At 41.4% G+C, this 18721-nt stretch overlaps 1 protein-coding gene across 1 annotated transcript in view; it reads left to right on the top strand.

Annotated features, from left to right (window-relative positions):
- Nucleotides 1-9537, top strand: part of KISS1R (KISS1 receptor) — a 205043-nt gene extending 195506 nt beyond the window's left edge. The window contains exon 5 of the mRNA XM_075190588.1: nucleotides 8873-9537. Coding sequence (XP_075046689.1) covers nucleotides 8873-9229 — 357 coding nt within the window. The 3' untranslated portion in view covers nucleotides 9230-9537. The remainder of the gene's footprint in view (nucleotides 1-8872) is intronic.
- Nucleotides 9538-18721: the final 9184 nt, after the last annotated feature.

Below are 18721 nucleotides of genomic sequence, written 5' to 3'. Positions count from 1 at the left end.
TATAGCCATGGATGAGCTTTCTGCACCTCTCTAATGGCAGTTAGATTCACTTCTCTTATGCAAACTGATCTAGTTCTCCCAACTGCTGTTTTAAGATCTATGGGATTGTTGGTCACTTGAGAACAGTCCAGCCTTGTCTTAAACCATTCCTGAGTGATTTTTGAAGGGGAATTGTGGTGATTGTCCTGCTTGAAGATCCATGACCTCCGACAGTGATCCATCTTTCTGACACTCCGTTCAACATTGCACTCCAAAATGGCCCGGCCATCTCTAGGTTTTATTATGCAATGCGGAAGATCAAGACACCCAGTGCAAGATACAGCACAGCTACCCAAAAACATCACTGAACCTCCACCATGTTTGCCTGTAGGGAAGGTGTTCTTTTGATTTTCCTCTATAAACATAGGAAAGATGCGCTTTACTAAAAAGCTCTAGTTTGGTCCCATCTACTCCACAGGAGATTCTCCAAGAAGGAATTTGGCTTGTTTAGGTGTGTTTTGGCAAACTCCAGTCAGCTTTCTCATGACTCTCTCTCCTTCCCGCTCAGTACTAGTCCCCTCCAGGCCTCTTGCCACATACCCTCTCTTTCATTGAGTTGGAGATGGGTGGTGCAAGCTGAAATTGTCATACCTTTTGTATGAAGCTCAGCTTGAATCTGAATCAAAATGTTTTCTCTAATATCCAAACAATCCTGCAATCAAGATTTTTCTTTTCAGGGAGGTTGGCTACAGTGCCATGGGCCTTAAGCTTCTTAATAACATTATGTATAGTGGAAATGGGAACAGCAAGATTTGTAGCCTTGAGATTGCCTATGCTTGGCTACAATCTTCTGTCTTAATGATTTAGACAATTATTTGGCTTTCTTTCTTTTTTTCCATGCTTGTTGCAGTATACACAGTGACAAAACACAGTAGAATTGGTCATGTTATCTATTCAAGCACTTCATGTTCACCATAGGTGAGCTCAGTTCCAAAGTGAAGAAGATTTATCTGCTTGAAATCTAAGTATGTGTACTGTGGCAAGAGCCCGCTACTGCTGAAGCACACACGAACAAATTCTTCTTTTTATGCAGCTTTATTGTCAAGATGGTTAAAATGTTTTTGACGCCGTATGACTTTCGCAGCAATTATGGAGACCCTAAACGCTAGCTAGACATTGACCAGCTCTCTCTCAAGACCAGCCAGCTTCCCCAGCATTGGTCTCAGTGAACAAATGACACAAGCAAGCTTTTATACATGATACTCCTCCCCCAGCCTTAGCTTGACACACCCACCTTCACTTTAAGAGGAAACGCCCATCACTGGCTCTGTTTGCACTAACAGACACACCCTGTCTATTTGCTGAGAGGAAGGAGCTTTCAAATCATGTAAGTTAACCAAACTTTAAACTATACATAAGTCTTTACCTGGTTTAACATCAATCTAGGTGCATAACTGCGCCAATGTCTTACTCTGCTTGTATGCTTTCTCTGCATCTTGTCAGATAAATGCCTCCCTTTGTTACATATCCCTCCCCCTAGCGTCTCCAAGTAGGGAGACGCGGACTTCGCAAGGAGCGCATATTTTCGTGACAATGCATCTGCATTCTTGTGCAGAATCCCAGGTCTATGTTCTACTGAGAACTTCAAAGGTTGCAGTGCCAAGAACCAGCGGGTTACCTTGGCATTTACCTCCCGGTTGTTCTGCATCCATCTCAATGGTGCATGATCTGTTATTAAGGTGAACTCTCTGCCTAGGAAATAATAGTGCAGAGCTTCTGTAGCCCATTTTATGGCGAGACATTCTTTCTCCACAGTGGCATATTTTTGTTCCCTTGGAAGCAACTTACGACTTAGGTACAGGACAGGATTTTCTACTCCATTCTTCTCCTGGGACAAGACTGCACCTAAGCCAACACCATAAGCATCAGTTTGGAGGAAGAACCTCCGGGTAAAATCTGGTGCTTGAAGAACTGGGGAGGAACAAAGACCTAACCGAAGATCAGACCACGCTGTTATTGCAGAGTCAGACCAGGTTAATCTATCTGGACAACTTTTTTTTAACATGTCCATAAGTGGAGCAGCTCTAGTGGCGAAGTAGCTTACAAACTGCAACTTTTTTTCTGGTCTTGTCCAATTTTTGACTGCCTCCACTTTGTCTAGCTGGGGTTATACACGCCCTCGACCAACAACGTACCCCAAATATTTGGCTTCTCTCATGGCTATGGCACATTTCTCTGGGTTAGCTGTTAACCCTGCTGACCTTAATGAAGCTAAGACCGCCTCAACTTTGGCTAAATGTGATCCCCAGTCTGGGGTTTAAATCACTATATCGTCCAAGTAAGCGGCTGCATAAGCTGTGTGACGTCGTAGCAATTTATTCATGGCCCTTTGGAAGGTGGCAGATGCCCATGCAACCCAAAGGGTAGGACTTTATATTGATAGAGACCATCAGGAGTGGAAAATGCAGTCTTTGTCTTGGCCGTAGAAGTCAGGGGAACTTGCCAATAACCCTTTGTTAGATAAAGGGTTGTCAAATAGTTGCTACCAGCAAGATTTTCCACTAGTTCATCCACACGTGGCATCGTATAGTCATCAAACTGCGACATACTGTTTAGGCGCCTAAAGTCATTGCAGAACCTAATTGTCCCATTGGGTTTCGGAACAAGCACAATGGGACTATTCCACTCACTAGTGGACTCTTCAATCACGTCTAACTGGAGCATCTTCTCGATCTCCTTTCTCACGTCCACCCATCTGGCTTCTGGAATACGATGCGGCTTCTGCTTTACAATGACTCCTGGCGGAGTGACAATGTCGTGTTCGATTAAGGTAGTGAGCCCAGGGAGGGAAGAGAAGACATCCTTGTTCCGGCGAATCATTTCTTCAGTCTATTGTCTCTTCTTAACAGACAATGCCCTCTCTATGGCCACTTCAGACTTTTCAATGGCAGTACTCACTACCTGAGGATAGGTTTCCTCATCATGCCAAAGTTTAAGGAGGTTAACATGATATATTTGCTCCTCCCTTCTCCTACCTAACTGGCGGACTCTGTAATTGACAGGACCGACAGCCTCTACAACTTCATATGGACCCTGCCAATGGGCGAAAATTTGCTTTCCTGGGTAGCAACCAGGACTAGGACCTTGTCCCCAGGCTTGAAAGATCGAACAACAGCACTTTTGTCATAACTTTTCTTCTGTCGTTCCTGAGCCTCTTTTACATGTTGCTGCACAATGGGCCCTATCTTTCCTAGCCTCTCATACATTTGGGACACAAATTGTACCAGATTTGGCTCCCTGTGACCTTGCTGCTCCCACCCTTCTTTTAACATATCCAAGATACCCCTGGGCTGTCTCCCAAACAATAACTCAAATGGACTAAACCCTGGTTATGCTTGAGGTACCTCATGGATGGCAAACATCAAGTAGGGAATAAGAGTGTCCCAATCTTTTTTTACTTGAGCCCCTGCTTTCCTGAGCATGTGCTTTAATGTGCGGTTAAAGCGTTCCACCAAGCCGTCTGTTTGTGGATGGTACACGGAGGTGTGAAGCGACGTAACCCCTAGCAACTGGCACATGTCCTTCATCAGTTTGGACATGAAGGGAGTACCCTGGTCTGTGAGAATTTCTTTGGGTATTCTCAAGCGTGTAAACATCAATACAAGTTCTCTAGCTATGGTGCTGGACTTTATGTTTTGTAGGGGAATTGCCTCTGGATACCTGGTTGCATAGTCAAGCACCACTAGTATATATTGGTGCCCCCATGCAGATTTTTCCAGTGGCCCCACAAGGTCCATGGCTATCCGTTCAAAAGGAACTTGTACTATTGGTATTGGAATAGGAGGTGCCCTGTACATAGGTTTGGGACAGGTTCTCTGACAAATGGGACAGGACCGGCAATACTTTTTCACTGCCATGTGTACCCCGGGCCAGTAAAACCTAAGCAGAACTCGTTCCCATGTTTTATACTCCCCTAGGTGTCCCCCACAAACATGTGTGTGTGCTGCTTTTAACACTAGGGGTACATGGACCTGAGGAACCATTAATTGTTCTACTTTTTCACTCTGTACAATAGCAACTCTATACAGAAAATTATTTTTGACAATAAAATATGGTATACCTTCTGCAGGCTGGGCGGCTTTCGCTACCCCATTTACCTCAGTCACACTTTCAAAGGCATGTTCCAAAGTGGCATCATTAAGTTGGTCTCGAGCAAAGTCCTGCAGAGGAAACAAAATTGGTATTACGGACCAGTCCGTATCCTCACTGACAGGCGGGGTGGGCTCATCTGCGACATCACCGACCAGTGCTAGTTTGGACTGTCCATATTTCCCCGCAGATGGATGCTTTTGTGGAACTCCCGCTGTGACTACCAGGATGGCATTCCGGTATGTCGGTTCCCAAAGATCGATGTCCAGATGTTGTGGATTCTTAGGCAGTTCCTTTAAGACCGAACTTCCGACCGTTGCATCAGTTGCCGGCATGTCCGGCCGGATCCGCTCACCGAGGACCTCATTAAACAGTGGGAAGTCTCGCCCCAAAATGAGTGGATATGGGAGTTTAGGTGCTATGGCAGCTACCACCATAACGGTTTTGTCTTTGAGTGTAGTATTGTTCTTTCATACTCCTCTGTCGTGCCATGTACGCAAAGAACCTTCACCTTGGGCAACCTAGAAGTTATGGTTTCGGGTAAGGCAGAGCTGAAAACCAATGAGAGTTCCCTCCCCGAGTCAACCAAGGCCAGATCAAGGTTTTGGTTGATTAGCACACTCACCTGGAACAAACAAGGACTTCCTGATGTGGGACTCATGGTAAAACAGTTTGGAAAAGCAGGCCCAATATGTGCCACCGAACAGTCCATGGGTTCCTGTAGTTTAGGACACTCTGCCTTAAAGTGGCCTGGCTCACCACATTCTAAACACTTCAGATTAGACAGCTTTGCACCTGGCCCTCTGTCCGTAGCAGTTTTGCCATTGGGCCCTGTAGCAAGAATTGTCAAACCTGGCTTTTGGCGTGGCAGTGGCTTTGGCACGAATGCAGGTTCTTTAGTCATGCTCTAGCGCACAAAACCTTTCTACCACGGTGGCAAGCTCTTCATAAGTTTGTGGGTCTTATTGCTGCACCCACCTTTGCAAATCACGGTTCAGCCCCCGGATGCAGTGATCTATCGCCAGAACTTCAATAATCCGAGAAGGCGAATTCTCCTCAGGCTGCAGCCATTTCTTTAAAATTTTAGAAAGCTCAGCCACTTGCGCTCTGACCGGTTTTTCTTTATAATAGCGCCATTGGTGATAGCGCTGGGTTCGGCCTGGCCAGGAAACTCCAATGCAAGCCAATATCTCAGACTTTAGGCATAAATAATCAGAGGCCTGTCCCTCATCTAGATCCATATAAGCTGGCTGAGCTTCACCAGTCAGATATGGCGCCAGTCTCTCAGCCCATTCTTTAGGAGGCCATTTTGCCCTCTTTGCAAGTCTCTCAAAGGACACCAGATATGCTTCTACGTCATCAGCTGGTGACATTTTCTGCAGAACCGGACCAGGTGGTTAATTTCTGTAAACACAATCAGAGCAGCCGGGCAGCACACTGTCACTGCCGAGCGGACCTGCACATATTGTACAGCCGCCGGCAGCAAGCCCCTGCTAGGGGGGCGATCGCCCCGATCGCCCCCCCCCCCCTCCCCTGGATCCGCCACTGCATCAAGCTAATGATTCACGTACATCTTCTAGTTTCATTGCACCAGCCATCCTGTACCTGCAAGATGCGTCCACATCTAATTTTATTACATTTCTTAGTTATTTAGCTTGGGCTTGTCTGCGCCTCTCTGTCCCAGTTTCGCCTCTCCGGGTGTAAGGGGAAAAATAGAAAACTAGGTACAGAAGTCAGAGCAATGGTGAACTGGAAAATAGCATCTGTGAGTGGTTCATTGGCATTATACAATGTTGACCTGTATTATATTATGTTTACTGTATGCAACAATATATGTTATAGAGGGCATCTATAATATAAATGCCTAGTGGCGTGTGTTAGTCTGTCTGTGTGTGTGTGTGTGTGTGTGTGTGTGTGTGTGTGTGTGTGGAAAAAATAAAACCAAGCTGCCGCGCCACCTGCTGGGCGGAGTTATACACTGACCTACTAAATTCTTAGTGTGTGTGGAAAAAAGGGCTGAAATTTGGTATACTAAGATGTTTTTAATTTGTTCATTTAATTTGTTAATTGTTAAAAGTGTTTATAAAGATTTAAAAAAAATATATATATATTTCTTGAAGGAGAAGTGACAGTTGGGAGTGGTTGGTGGTTGCCGGGGGTGACAGTGGGGAGTGGTTGGTGGTTGCCGGGGGTGACAGAGTGAGAGGAGTGTGATACTCAGGACCGCTGAGAGAGATCCCTGTGTCTGGATAGACATCTGGATAGATGTGGCGATGAAAATGAAGGATGAGGTGATGGAGAAGAATGATGAGGTGGTGACATGTGGACAAAACCACGTTAGAAAAGGGCGCTTGCGTCGGGAAGTAACGCTCTTCCCCTGAGGAGGCCTGGGCTATGGCCCAAATGCATGACAAGAACCTTTTTAATACCTTAAGTAGCTTGATTTGACTTGAATGCATGAGTATCATGCACGGGTTAACTTGTATATATATATATATATATATATATATATATATATATATATATTTTACTCAGGAAACTCTGCAATTACCTCTGATTTTTATTCTGTTTAGTCAGTTCAACTGTGCTAATATTTTTACAAATTTAGATACAAATTCGGTACAGAGACAAGTTAAAAACAGCATTTAGCACCTATGATGGACATTATGAATAAATCAGTAACACCCCTTCGATTATGTAATGCCGCTATTGTTTTTTAGAATATTTTTAATTACATTTTCATGTTTTTTTGGCCAAATTCATGACGATCTATTTTCATTCAGCATTGAACACAGATTTCATGTCTTGCAGAAATCGAGAGAAAACTCTTTATACATGAAGAACAATAATTATGTTTTTATTTATAAAGTGCTGACATATTACTTCTACATTGAGGGAATCATGACATGTGATCTGACATAAACAAATTAAATACAATGGTACAAATCAGAACATAAAGGTAGCCCTGCCCAAATAAGTATACAATCTAAGAAATATGCTATGAAATAAGCAGATAAAAAGCAAATGTTCATACTTCCCAACTGGCCTAATTTCAATTTAGGGTTCTGTAATGCTGTCCCACCATGGACATGTTTGTCCATGGGGTTGGAATGTTGCGGGGAAAGGGAGATATCTAATGCGCAGACTAGGGGCTAGATTTACTAAGCTGCGGGTTTGAAAAAGTGGGGATGTTGCCTATAGCAACCAATCAGATTCTATCTGTCATTTTGTAGAATGTACTAAGTAAATGAAAGCTAGAATCTGATTGGTTGCTATAGGCAACATCCCCACTTTTAGTAAATCTAGCCCTAGGACTTTACAGAGGTAGACAGTCCTCGAGAGCTGCGGCCATGCCCCATTATGATGTGGCCCGCCCTTATCATGACATGGCCATGTCGCCTGTCCCACTACCGGGGACTTGCATGTTGGGAGTTATGAATGTTGGATCTAGTGACAGGTTGCATTTAAATATGTTGTTCTGCATATTTGACAGGGTATTCATCCAATATAGTATTTATGTGTACAAAGATGGGATATAGTGTGAATATGTATAGAACTAGGCTAGAAAAAGTGGAGTTTGCAGGTATGGCAAATGGCCATATATGAAGCAGAAATATATTTCTTAATATTGGGTAGTTGAACAATAACCTAAACATTCACTGACAGCAAAACAAGAACAAAACTTAAATAAAAGGCATGTGCAAGAGATGTGCAAAATACCACATAGCTTTAATAGAGCACTAACAGTTTAATTTTATACAAATGGTCCAGAGGTACCATTATATATGCCTCTATTGTTGGGCACATTAGGCAGAAAGAGAGGCACAGGTTTGCATTACAGTAGTGCCAGCAGTAAACCCAAATAACACATATACAGTGATTAAGGGACTATAGTTTTACATAAATTGGTGTAGATTTACCTTAAGCAAATAATTCAGCACATGAAAATAGCGTATAAATGTCCATGACTAATACCCCATTCATACTGCACCAAAATCCCGGGTTTTTTCCCGGGGCGAGCTCAAACGACCCGGGTCTTGGTGCAGTATGAATGGTACAAGTCAAAAATCCCGGGTCTAAAAACCCGGGTCTTCAACCCGGGATTTATCGAGGGGTAATTCCCGGGTTGGACCCGGGTTGCCTGCACTATGAATGGTGCAACCCGGGTTTTTCACCCCGGGTTGCACAGAAAACAAGCTGATTGGCTGTCTGCCTGTCTCTGGAGGATGATGTCATCGGTGGGAGCCCGTGGAAGATTCGAGAAGGAGTTTAGAAGAAATGGTGGATGGTGGAGTGCAGATCAAGCTGAAGCAGAATCGGAGTTTGTTGGAGAAAATTGCTTTTATTTCACCACCCACTTTTGCATCATCTTTATGCGTCAAAAAACCAGTCACCTTTCAATGACATCACCTTTTTTTAGCCAATGAAAACTGCTCTGGTGATGACTCCCACAAATTGCCAGGGCACAGACTTGTGCAGTATGAATGGGATCAACCCGGAAAATTCCCGGGTCCGAGGTGCAGTATGAATGGTGTTTCTGAGCTGGGACGCTCTGAGCCCCGGCAAAAACCCGGCTTGAAAAACCCAGGATATTGCCGGGGCGGCAGTATGAAAGCGGTATAACAAACCTTGAGTCTAATCAGACAGATGCCAAGATGAACTGCTCCAGAAGCTTATGTCTATGGAATATTTTTTCTGTTTCGTTGAAATTTTTAAAGTGATTTTCCCTGTGTTCCTCTTCCAGGTGCAGCTTCTGGCCGAGCGCTCTGAGGTGATGCGTACCAAGATTTCACGCATGGTTGCTGTCATTGTCCTGCTCTTCACTATATGCTGGGGTCCTATACAGCTCTACATCCTATTTCAAGCCTTTAGTCCCACTTTCAAACGTGACTACTACACCTACAAGATCAAGATTTGGGCTCACTGCATGTCCTACACTAATTCATCTATCAACCCCATTGTCTACGCCTTCATGGGTGCCAATTTCCGCAAAGCCTTTAACAAGGTTTTTCCTTTCCTCTTCAAGCAACGAGTAGGCAGCACTGGAGTTGCTAATGCTAATGCCAATACTGAGATGCACTTTGTATCCTCAGGTACTTAGGAGACTGAAAATCATTCGGAGCAAGGAAATGGACTGAAAATCTCTATTCAGGGCTCTTTTGTATTGCATTTAGCAGAATAACTGTCCATATATAGTTCTCAATATTCATTTTTTGCAGACATGATATGTTAAATTGATATTAGAATCCCTAGTAGTAAATAGGGCATGCTGCTGAATCAGTTCATGAATGGAGTATAGGGCATTATCCCTGATAACCTTTACACTTTATTTCAGATGAGAACCTTGAATCCAGGTCTTTAAAAAATTGTTGTCTGCCTCTCAGGGTAAGAACTCACTGGAATGTCAGAGCGAACAGACGTCTGGGAGACAACAAATGAGCTTGTGAATCATTTTCTACTAAAACTGATAGTTGAGCAATGTTAGTGGTTTAGAATTAATGTTTGTGATTTCTAAAATCCTGTGTACAATAATGCTGACCTGGGTTAAAACAGGACACAACGTCTAGCTATGTATGATGGAAATACTTGTTTTTGTTCTACTGGTCAGGAGATAATGGCAAATATCTTTACATATGTGTAATGCACATGTATTTTCAATTAAGTTATATTTATTCATGATAGAAATTCATTGTCAAGGGACCATAGAATCAGATAGTGACAGAAAGATTATTATTACAATAATTAGGAAAACATACAAATAATAAACAAGCCCATCATCATTTTCAAAATGTGTATGTCTTTTATAAAAAATACATTAAAGCAGTAATGTACAGTGTAAATATTGTTTAAACAAAGCATTACTGTTGATGAGTTTTCTCATGTTAAGTCTGCAGTGAAGTAAAATAATTGCTTTGTAGTTTTACTTTGTCAGCAAAATTAAATTGTGCAGATAGATTTAGAATTGTCTTGGCTCAACTCTATTATTCACTCTCAACTCTAGTATTTGTGTGCCACTTGCAAAAGCAGACAGATATTTTCTATTAAATAAAAAAAATAGCATTTGCAGCCCTTGTTTCACACCATGGATTGTTCAGGTGCAAATCTTATATGTGTAAAGCTATACTAGAAAGTCATCTAAAGATCATGTAACTGACACATGTATTGTTGGCCAATTCTTGAGCAATTGGATCAGCGAACAGCTTGGTCGACCTCTGGTCATATGATCAAATCTCTTTTTGCTCTAATTGATCCTGTGCGTTTAATTTTAGGTCAATTGCGGTCATCAGGGCCGTAACTAGGGCTGTGCGACAGGGGCGACCGCCCAGGGCGCAACGCTGAAGGGGGCGTAATTTAGGAATATTTTAGGTTAATTTGGTTAAAATTGAGGGCTAGGGGGGCGGCATTTGTCTTTCTCGCCCAGGGCACTAGAAATCTAAGTTACAGCTCTGGCGGTCATCATCCTATCACATTACCCAAATGCTCAACCATAATCCTATCAATTTTAATCTGATTATTATTAGACATAAGGCTCATATTGGGTACATACACACTGAAATATTAGGCCAACTGCCATACAATGTTTTCAATATTTCAACATGTGTGGCCAGCTTAAGAGTTATGTATTTGTTTTTAACTTCCCACTTTGGGAGAAGCCTCCTGTCCTGCCCTTGAATCCTTGATATTAAATGAATGTTAATATCCATACTTAATATCCAGTGGGTTTCATGTTAGTTTAAATCCAGGTGACACTGGGCATGTGTGCACATCTCTATTTGCAGCTGGAACATGAGCAAAACTTTGTTTATAATAATTTTAAAGTAAAGTTACAAACTGCTTCTGTTCTCTTGTTTATTATCAGCGTTTAACACAAGATGTCCTTCTACAATGGTCATATTTAGAGATAGAAAAAGCTTCTAGGATGAAGAAAATGTATTTGCTTAGAGAGCAAGTAAATTTACTATATCACATTAGTATATATTAAAATATGTGTATTACTGAATTGTATAATATACATGAAATAATTTAAATGATTATACTTAAATAAATATGTTCACTATGCTGTCTATGTGCAGCAAGTGGCAATGTTAATAGGGATACACTTATTTAACAGAATTGATATAGTATGGCTGACAATTTGACGGGTTGGATTGATGGATTCACACACACAGACCAGAGCTAGTTATGCTACAGCAGCTCAAATGTCTGCATAATCAGTTTTTTGACCTGTATCAAATCTCATTGCGAGACTGCCATAATGATTTGTTTATAATGGTATGGGAAGGTAATACTTAATTTTTAAACAGAACTACAGTGGGCCATTAGCTTAACACTGCAACTGTTTATATTACTTTTATGGTTCACATCTGAAAACTTTAGGGATCTTTTAATTAACAGCCTCAAGCAGCGGTCTACTAAAGTACATATGTTTATGTTATCTGAGGGTTAGAAGCTTAGATACATAATTAAATGTCATGTAAAATAATAACAAATGCTGCTCTCTCAGCATTGACTTTACAGTAAAGCAGTCACACCAGCATAATAATAATATAATACTATTTGAAATAAATTGGTCACCATCCTCCTTGACTGAAGGACCTGACCTTGAGAAGGTTTCAAGTCTTATTGTTATATAGTATATGAGATTATGTATCCTTATATGAATTATAAGTATATATGAAGTCTGAAGAGTTATGTTGACATGTTACAGAACTCCAAAGAAATTTCTACTGATGTTAAATAGGGAAGAGTAGTCATCTGTAGGAGAGGCATTTCATTACTTAAAAATAATTAAAAACAAAATGAAGTAAGGTTAAATAAAAATAAATGTTTAAAATTTACAAATGAACCGGCCCAAGACACTGTGAATAAATTATTCCTGACACTGGTTATAGTTAATTTTCTTCTAATATACTACTTGGTTTCATTTATTTATTAAAATAATTATGGGTGTGTCTGAAGTTCTATTTTTACTTTGGATATAGTATACCTAGAAACATGGTTGTGCGATGACGTCCAATGGGAAGGTACAAAATGCTTCCCATTAAAAGTCAAGGATTAGACACAATCTCTAACAGCTCAGAGTTGGTGCAAAATTCCGTTTTTTTGTTCAGTGAAAATGAATGTGCATCTTCTGGAAAGCTAGGAAAGCACCCTTTTATCTTAGTTTTATTAATCTTGTTGCTCAAAATAAAATCTTGCTTTTTTACGGGTCCTCAAAATTTATTTCTCACCTTGCACATAGTTACCTACTCTCCCGGAATCTTCGGGAGACTCCTGGGAGAGTAGGGCAAGCTCCCTGTTCCTTTCCACTCTGTTATTTAAGTGGTGGGGATAGGGCATAGCGATGTGATTTTCCACGGAGGGGAGATCTCTGAAGTTGGCAAGTATGACCTTACACATTCAACCCGCCATTTGAATGGTGTAATGTGCCATTTTATTTTTAAATCCAGTGTGTTTTTAATTTTTCAAAATGGTTTTCCACACAAAAACCCCCAAAAAACAAGTATCAGACAACGTATAAGATACAGTCGTATTATAGAATGGAATAGTTTCAGGTGCATAATTTGATGGTACCATACTACCAACCATACATACAAGGATATATATAATACATATAATACAGAAAATGAGAACACTGCAGTCACGGGGAGCAAGGAAAACAAGGGTGCCCGTGGGTCTAATCCCATGGACATGGTCTCGGCAATAAAGGTGAGGCATAAGGGGAGTCTAGCCAGCATCCCCAAATATTTTCATACTTCAAGGGGCATTTCCTACTAGTATAGAGAAATGTACATCTGAAATTGCTGGAATTTCAAAGAGGTAGTTGAGCAACGGGAGCTACTAAGAATTGTCCCCCAGTCCTCATTCTGGATAGGGTAGAAAACCTCCTCTCACTTCTCCCTTACATGTACAAGGTTTTTGGTAGCAAATTCACTAAATAAATATGAATATGTGAATAAAATTATATTTGCGTAATCTAAAGGCTGAAGCTGGGTTTTCATAGAGGCTTCTTTAAGGCAAGGGATTCCCTGTTCAAATCGGGCTATTAAGGCATACCGAAGTTGAAGATAGCAGTAAAACATAGTGTTGGAGATTGCAAATTCAACCCTAAGTTGTTCAAATTATTAGAGGACCTCATTTGTATATAACTGTCCCAAAGCAGATATACCATGTCTCAGCCACAAAGAACTCCCAATCAAGTAATTTTAGTTCAGTAAAGTGTCATGAGTCGCGGCTTTCCGAAGGGCCGCTGCGACTCACTTCCAGCAGCCCCAGACGTCCCGGCCGTCTCTATGACGAACGGGGCATCACTTCCGCCTCCTACGTCCCGGTTGCCTAGGCAACAACCGGGACGCTTCAACACTACCATCGGTGCTCTTGCAGTCGGGCGCGTGCGCACTGAAGATGACACTGACGATGGGCTCCTCTGTGTGTGTGTGTGTGTGGAAATTACTCAGGAACAGTATTACTGGAACATCTTGTTACAGAGGTGATTCTGACTAAATACCAGTGTTGCCTGCAGCAGTGAGTATTATTATTATTAATTTGGTCACTTCTCCTGGGTATTGGTGTAGTAGGGAGGGGTTTCGCTGGCACTCTCTCCTATTGGCTCTCCTCGCTATTTAAGGCAGTGAGGACAGAGCCTCATTGCCAGTTATAGCTCCCAGTGTAGCTAGGCTCCTGTTCCTTGTTTCCCTGCTCCTGTGCTGTATTATAGTTTGGAATTCCCGTGTATGACCCCTGGCTTGTTTCTGTACCTTGTTGTATTGCCTGTGACCCCTGACCTCGGCTCGTTATCTGGATTCACTGTCTGCTGCTGGCCCTCGACCTCTGCTTGGATTCCACTCTGCTACTTCTCGCTACCCCTGGATTCTCCCCAGTCAGTGCACAGTTCACGACCCTCCGTTCGTCTGCAGCCAAGTCTGTCCCCACCACTAGGGGCTCCAGCGAACACCAGACTTCCGGAGCAGACTCTGGGTTCTGTCGTGCTGGCTGGAGGGGTATCCTAACAGTAAGTCCCCAAAGAGGAGCACAAGGATCCACACCTTCACCATGTAGAATGTCATGAGCAGCATTCCAAATTTTTACAGCTTGCATGAGCGTGGGCTGAACGTCTGGGGCAAATCCCAGATCCCAGTGTGAAAGCTGGCTGCTTGCCACAATAATTCCCAATATAGATCATGCTAGTCTGGGTCTGGCACCCAAAATTTCAAATGAGCTATTTGGGAGGCATAGTAATATAGCTTAAGGTCTGGCAAGGCGAGACCACCTGTATGTCTTCATTTACATAAAGCACTTAATTTTATTTTTGCCCTTTTCCCACCCATACCAAGGAGGAAATGAACTGGTTAAGTTTACAAAACAGAGAGGAGGGTAGGAAAACTGACGCCTGTTGCAAGACATAAAGGATCTTGGGCTGTATTATCAATTTAATAAGATTTATCCTCCAGACAATGAAAGAGGTAGTCTCTGCCACGTGTAAATTTTAGATTTCAGAAAATCAATTTGGGGATAAATGTTCAGTGGCACATATTCACATACATCATTAGAGATCCAAGTACCTAAATATTTAAGCGGGAGGGAACAGACTATGGGGGTGTTCAGGGCAGTGACTCCCTATTGGAAAGATACTCAATTTGTCCCAGATGAACCAAATTCATGCGACTGATAGGAAAAGCACCATATAATCCTCATAATAGATAAAGGGCCTCTCATTTAGTAGTTCAAATGTCAATAATTGTGCGAGTATTGAGGACTAAACAGGCAAGAGACTCAACTGCCAAAGCAATAGTGTAGGTGAGAAAGGACACCCTTCCCAAGTGCCTCTACTTAAAAACGGGACACATATCCTTTAACACTCACTCATGCCACTGGGTTAGAATAGAGGAGCTTAGCCCAATTAATATATACAGGACCCATCCGAAATCTTTTCATAACCTCCCATAAATATGACCATTCAATGTAATCGAATGCCTTAGCGGTATCAAAGATACTATCACCGCTTCCAAGGCACTCAAACTGGTCATCTGCATGAGAATAAATAAGCCAGACAGGGGGAATTTCCAAACATAAACCTAGCTCGATTTGGTTGAATCAATTCCAAAGTTTAAGGAGTAACATCTTAGCTAACATTTTTACATAACTGGAAATGAGAAATATAGGCCTATATGAATACATATGTACCCGGCTTTGGAAGCTCCACTATCAGATGTACCCGGCTTTGGAAGTACCACTATCAAGAACTGGATTAAGGCTTTGGGGGGCCCCGGGCACTTAAAATAGAGGGGCTCCTAAGATCTAAAATTAAGGGCATAATGACATATCCTGCATTACATCACCTTCAGCCCACAGTATGACACTTACAGTTCTCCCAGAGGGCTCGCCTAGGTTGTCTGCCTAAGACAAATTATTACTTCCACAAACTAAAATACTGTACATTAAAACAATCATCAAAACACCACATTAAAAGAGGTATTGACACCACACAAAATACCGCAAATTAAAAATACCATTGATAATGCACATTAAAACTAGCAATGATACCGCACATTTAAACTATATATGTATATATAATAATCATGCAGGACCCTCTATGTTATTAATCATTATTAAAGTTATTATCGATGCCTGCCACTTATATTAAAGCTTTCATTGGATTACATAAATATGTGTATATAAATAAATAAATAAATAAATATAAATTATATATAATGTACTACAAATTTATTCAAACTTTAATATAACTGGATGGCTTCAGTAATTACTTTACAAATGATTAATAAAAAAGAATCTGCCACTCTGACATTGGCTCTACCAGCCCAATATTAATGTTTAATGTATATTTAATCATATGTATACACATATTTAAGAAGACCCCTCATAGCATGATTATTACTTGATTGCTTGATTATATATGTAAAATGTAATCTATATATATATATATATATATATATATATATATATATATATATATATATACTCTTACTGTTATAGGTGGCTACATTTTACATATTTAATCAAGAAATAACCATGTTATTAAGGGTTTTCTATACATATTTAGTTTTAGTATAGTCTTTTTTTCCACTCACCTACTGTCTCTCTCTTGAGTCTTCATGCGGAAAAGAGTGGGTGCACATCGCGCATGCGTCAGATGGCCACGATTGCTGTCAGTTGCTGTCAGACAGTAACGCCACCCGCGGAGAGAGGGGGGCCTGTTTCGGTTGCTATCAGTTGCTGTCAGACAGCATACGGGCGGAGGGGGGCCCTCAGAGAGAGGGAGCCCGGGGCACATGCCCCCTGTGCCCCCCCCTTATTCCGGCTATGCCACTATCATTGCTTCAGCCAAAGAGTGAGACAGGATTCCAGATTCAAACAGAGTATTAAAGTAACTTCGCAACATAAAAATCTCTGTTTTGCTTGTAAAGCTCCACTGGAAGGATGTCCACACCCAGGGCCTTACCATTGGGAAAGCACATTATGCCATCATCTACCTCTTCCAGAGTAAATGGAGAGTCCAAGAAGAGTCTATTATCAGCCAACAGTTTGGAAAGACAGATTATGTCTTAGTACCAAGAGAGGTCTCTCTCACTATAATCTGCCTAAGATGTATACGCCTCTCTATAGAAGTTATGAAAGACGTTAGCTATGTTAGGCACCTGGAAGTGTTTAACTTCTATGTCATTTACAGTCACAGGAACAGCAGTACTGGCACTCTACATGCACGCCAAGTATGCCAGGAAGCAATTTACTCTTCGATTTGTTTAATAGGTAAACAGTTCACTCTGTTTGGGCAGAAAGTCAACTGAGACAGGAGTTATAGGAATTAGTTACAATATAGACAGACTCCAGCACCCTTGTCAGGATTTCCCAGGTATGACCACGGAGAGAGCGTAAGTGGTTAAAGTGGCTCTATTAAGAAACACAAATAACAGTCCACCACGGATTGTGGCACAGATATACAGAAATGAAAAGACCGAGCAACAGTTCAATGGGAACAACAATATAGAAGACTTAACAGATCTGTAGATGGTATTCAGCGCAGCAGGTGTAGAGAGAGCAACAATAGCAGATCTTGGAATAGCGGTGCACTGCAACCACGGGTAAGTCTCACAAAGGAAGTCCAGTCCTGATGAGAGACCTGAACTCACAGAACTTGCTAATGCAGACTGGAGCTGACAACTTGGTAATGCAGACTGGAGATGACAACTTGGTAATGCAGACTGGAGCTGACAACTTGGTAATGCACACAGTAACAAAGCACATGGAAATGCTCACAGGAGTGACCTGATGATCTGGCCCAGACTGTTTGAAGCAGGCAGGTTTGTATAGGCCTCATGCAGGTGATACCACTCCCAGTGATCAAGGAAAATAATCAAAGTAGCACAGTGGCCCCTTTGGTGGGCAGTGGTACTACAAGTAGAATACATAAATCCAATAAAGTCACTGCAGACAGCAGCTGCAGAGTGCAAGTCGTGACAACCCTACAGTTTGCTCCAACTCCTGTTCTTTATTTCTAGAAAAAAATTGAGGGATGCTCCATTTTTTTTTATCAAGGTGCCACAGAGATATGCTTTGCAAGAACCCTAAATAGTTTGAGACTCATTCTATGTGAGCATTTATGGCAAATATGACATCCCATTGAGCAACAACTAGAACCTGCCCCTGCTGGAGACAAAATGAAAACTAAATTTACAGAGTGCTTGGCCACTGGTAATATTATAGTCAATATGTAACAAGAGAGAGGAGTGATCAGCTATCCCTCAAGGCTTATATTCTACCTTATGCGCAGTAGGCACCAGTAAGCTAAATGTAAGTGTTAAAATGATTCAGAAGAATGCATTGTCAGATGGTGAGAAACCAAAAAATATTTGGTGCTCCATGTTACAATGCAAGGGGTGCAAATTAGTTTTCTGTTTTGCACATAAGTTAAATACCGACTGTTTTTTTCATGTACCACACAAATAGCAACTTTAAATTTCATTGTACATACAAGCTATCAAGTGTTTGTGTGCTACATGAAAAAACAGTCAGTATTTAACTTATGTGCAAAACAGAATACTAATTTGCACCCCTTGCATTGTAACATGGTTTTGTCCAGGAGACTTAAATAAGAAGTTTCTTAAGTTAAGATCCTTAATGAATCAGGCCCCTCGTTACTCTATGGGGATTTTATATATACAGTTAAAACCCGTAGTGAGCCAGAATTATTTGTAGCTTTTACAAACACAAATCTGCCTTGCTCTGTCTAGAAGGGAAATATTTATTAACAAGAACAGATTAGAGATGTTCACTGAACCCCGTGTTCTGGTTTTGGTTGTGGTTTTGGATCTGGATTAACATTGTGTTTTGGTTTTGGTTTAAATTTTTTCTAAAATCCCTATTTTTTTGCTAAAATCACATATTTTTGCCTTTTTTTTCCCCCTACATTATTATTAACCCCAATAACAGTAATTTCAAGTAATTTGCAGTCCATTTTGACCACATCACAGGTCACAATATTACACTTTCAAACAAAGACTGCAGCGACCTGGCTGGATGCTAAGCAACAGAGCAATGACTTAAACACACGGCAGTTCCTAGCACATCTAGGAAA

This window comes from Mixophyes fleayi, chromosome 1 (genome assembly GCF_038048845.1).
Source record: "Mixophyes fleayi isolate aMixFle1 chromosome 1, aMixFle1.hap1, whole genome shotgun sequence".
Classification (NCBI taxonomy): domain Eukaryota; kingdom Metazoa; phylum Chordata; class Amphibia; order Anura; family Limnodynastidae; genus Mixophyes; species Mixophyes fleayi.
This window is presented reverse-complemented; position numbering and strand designations above follow the sequence as displayed.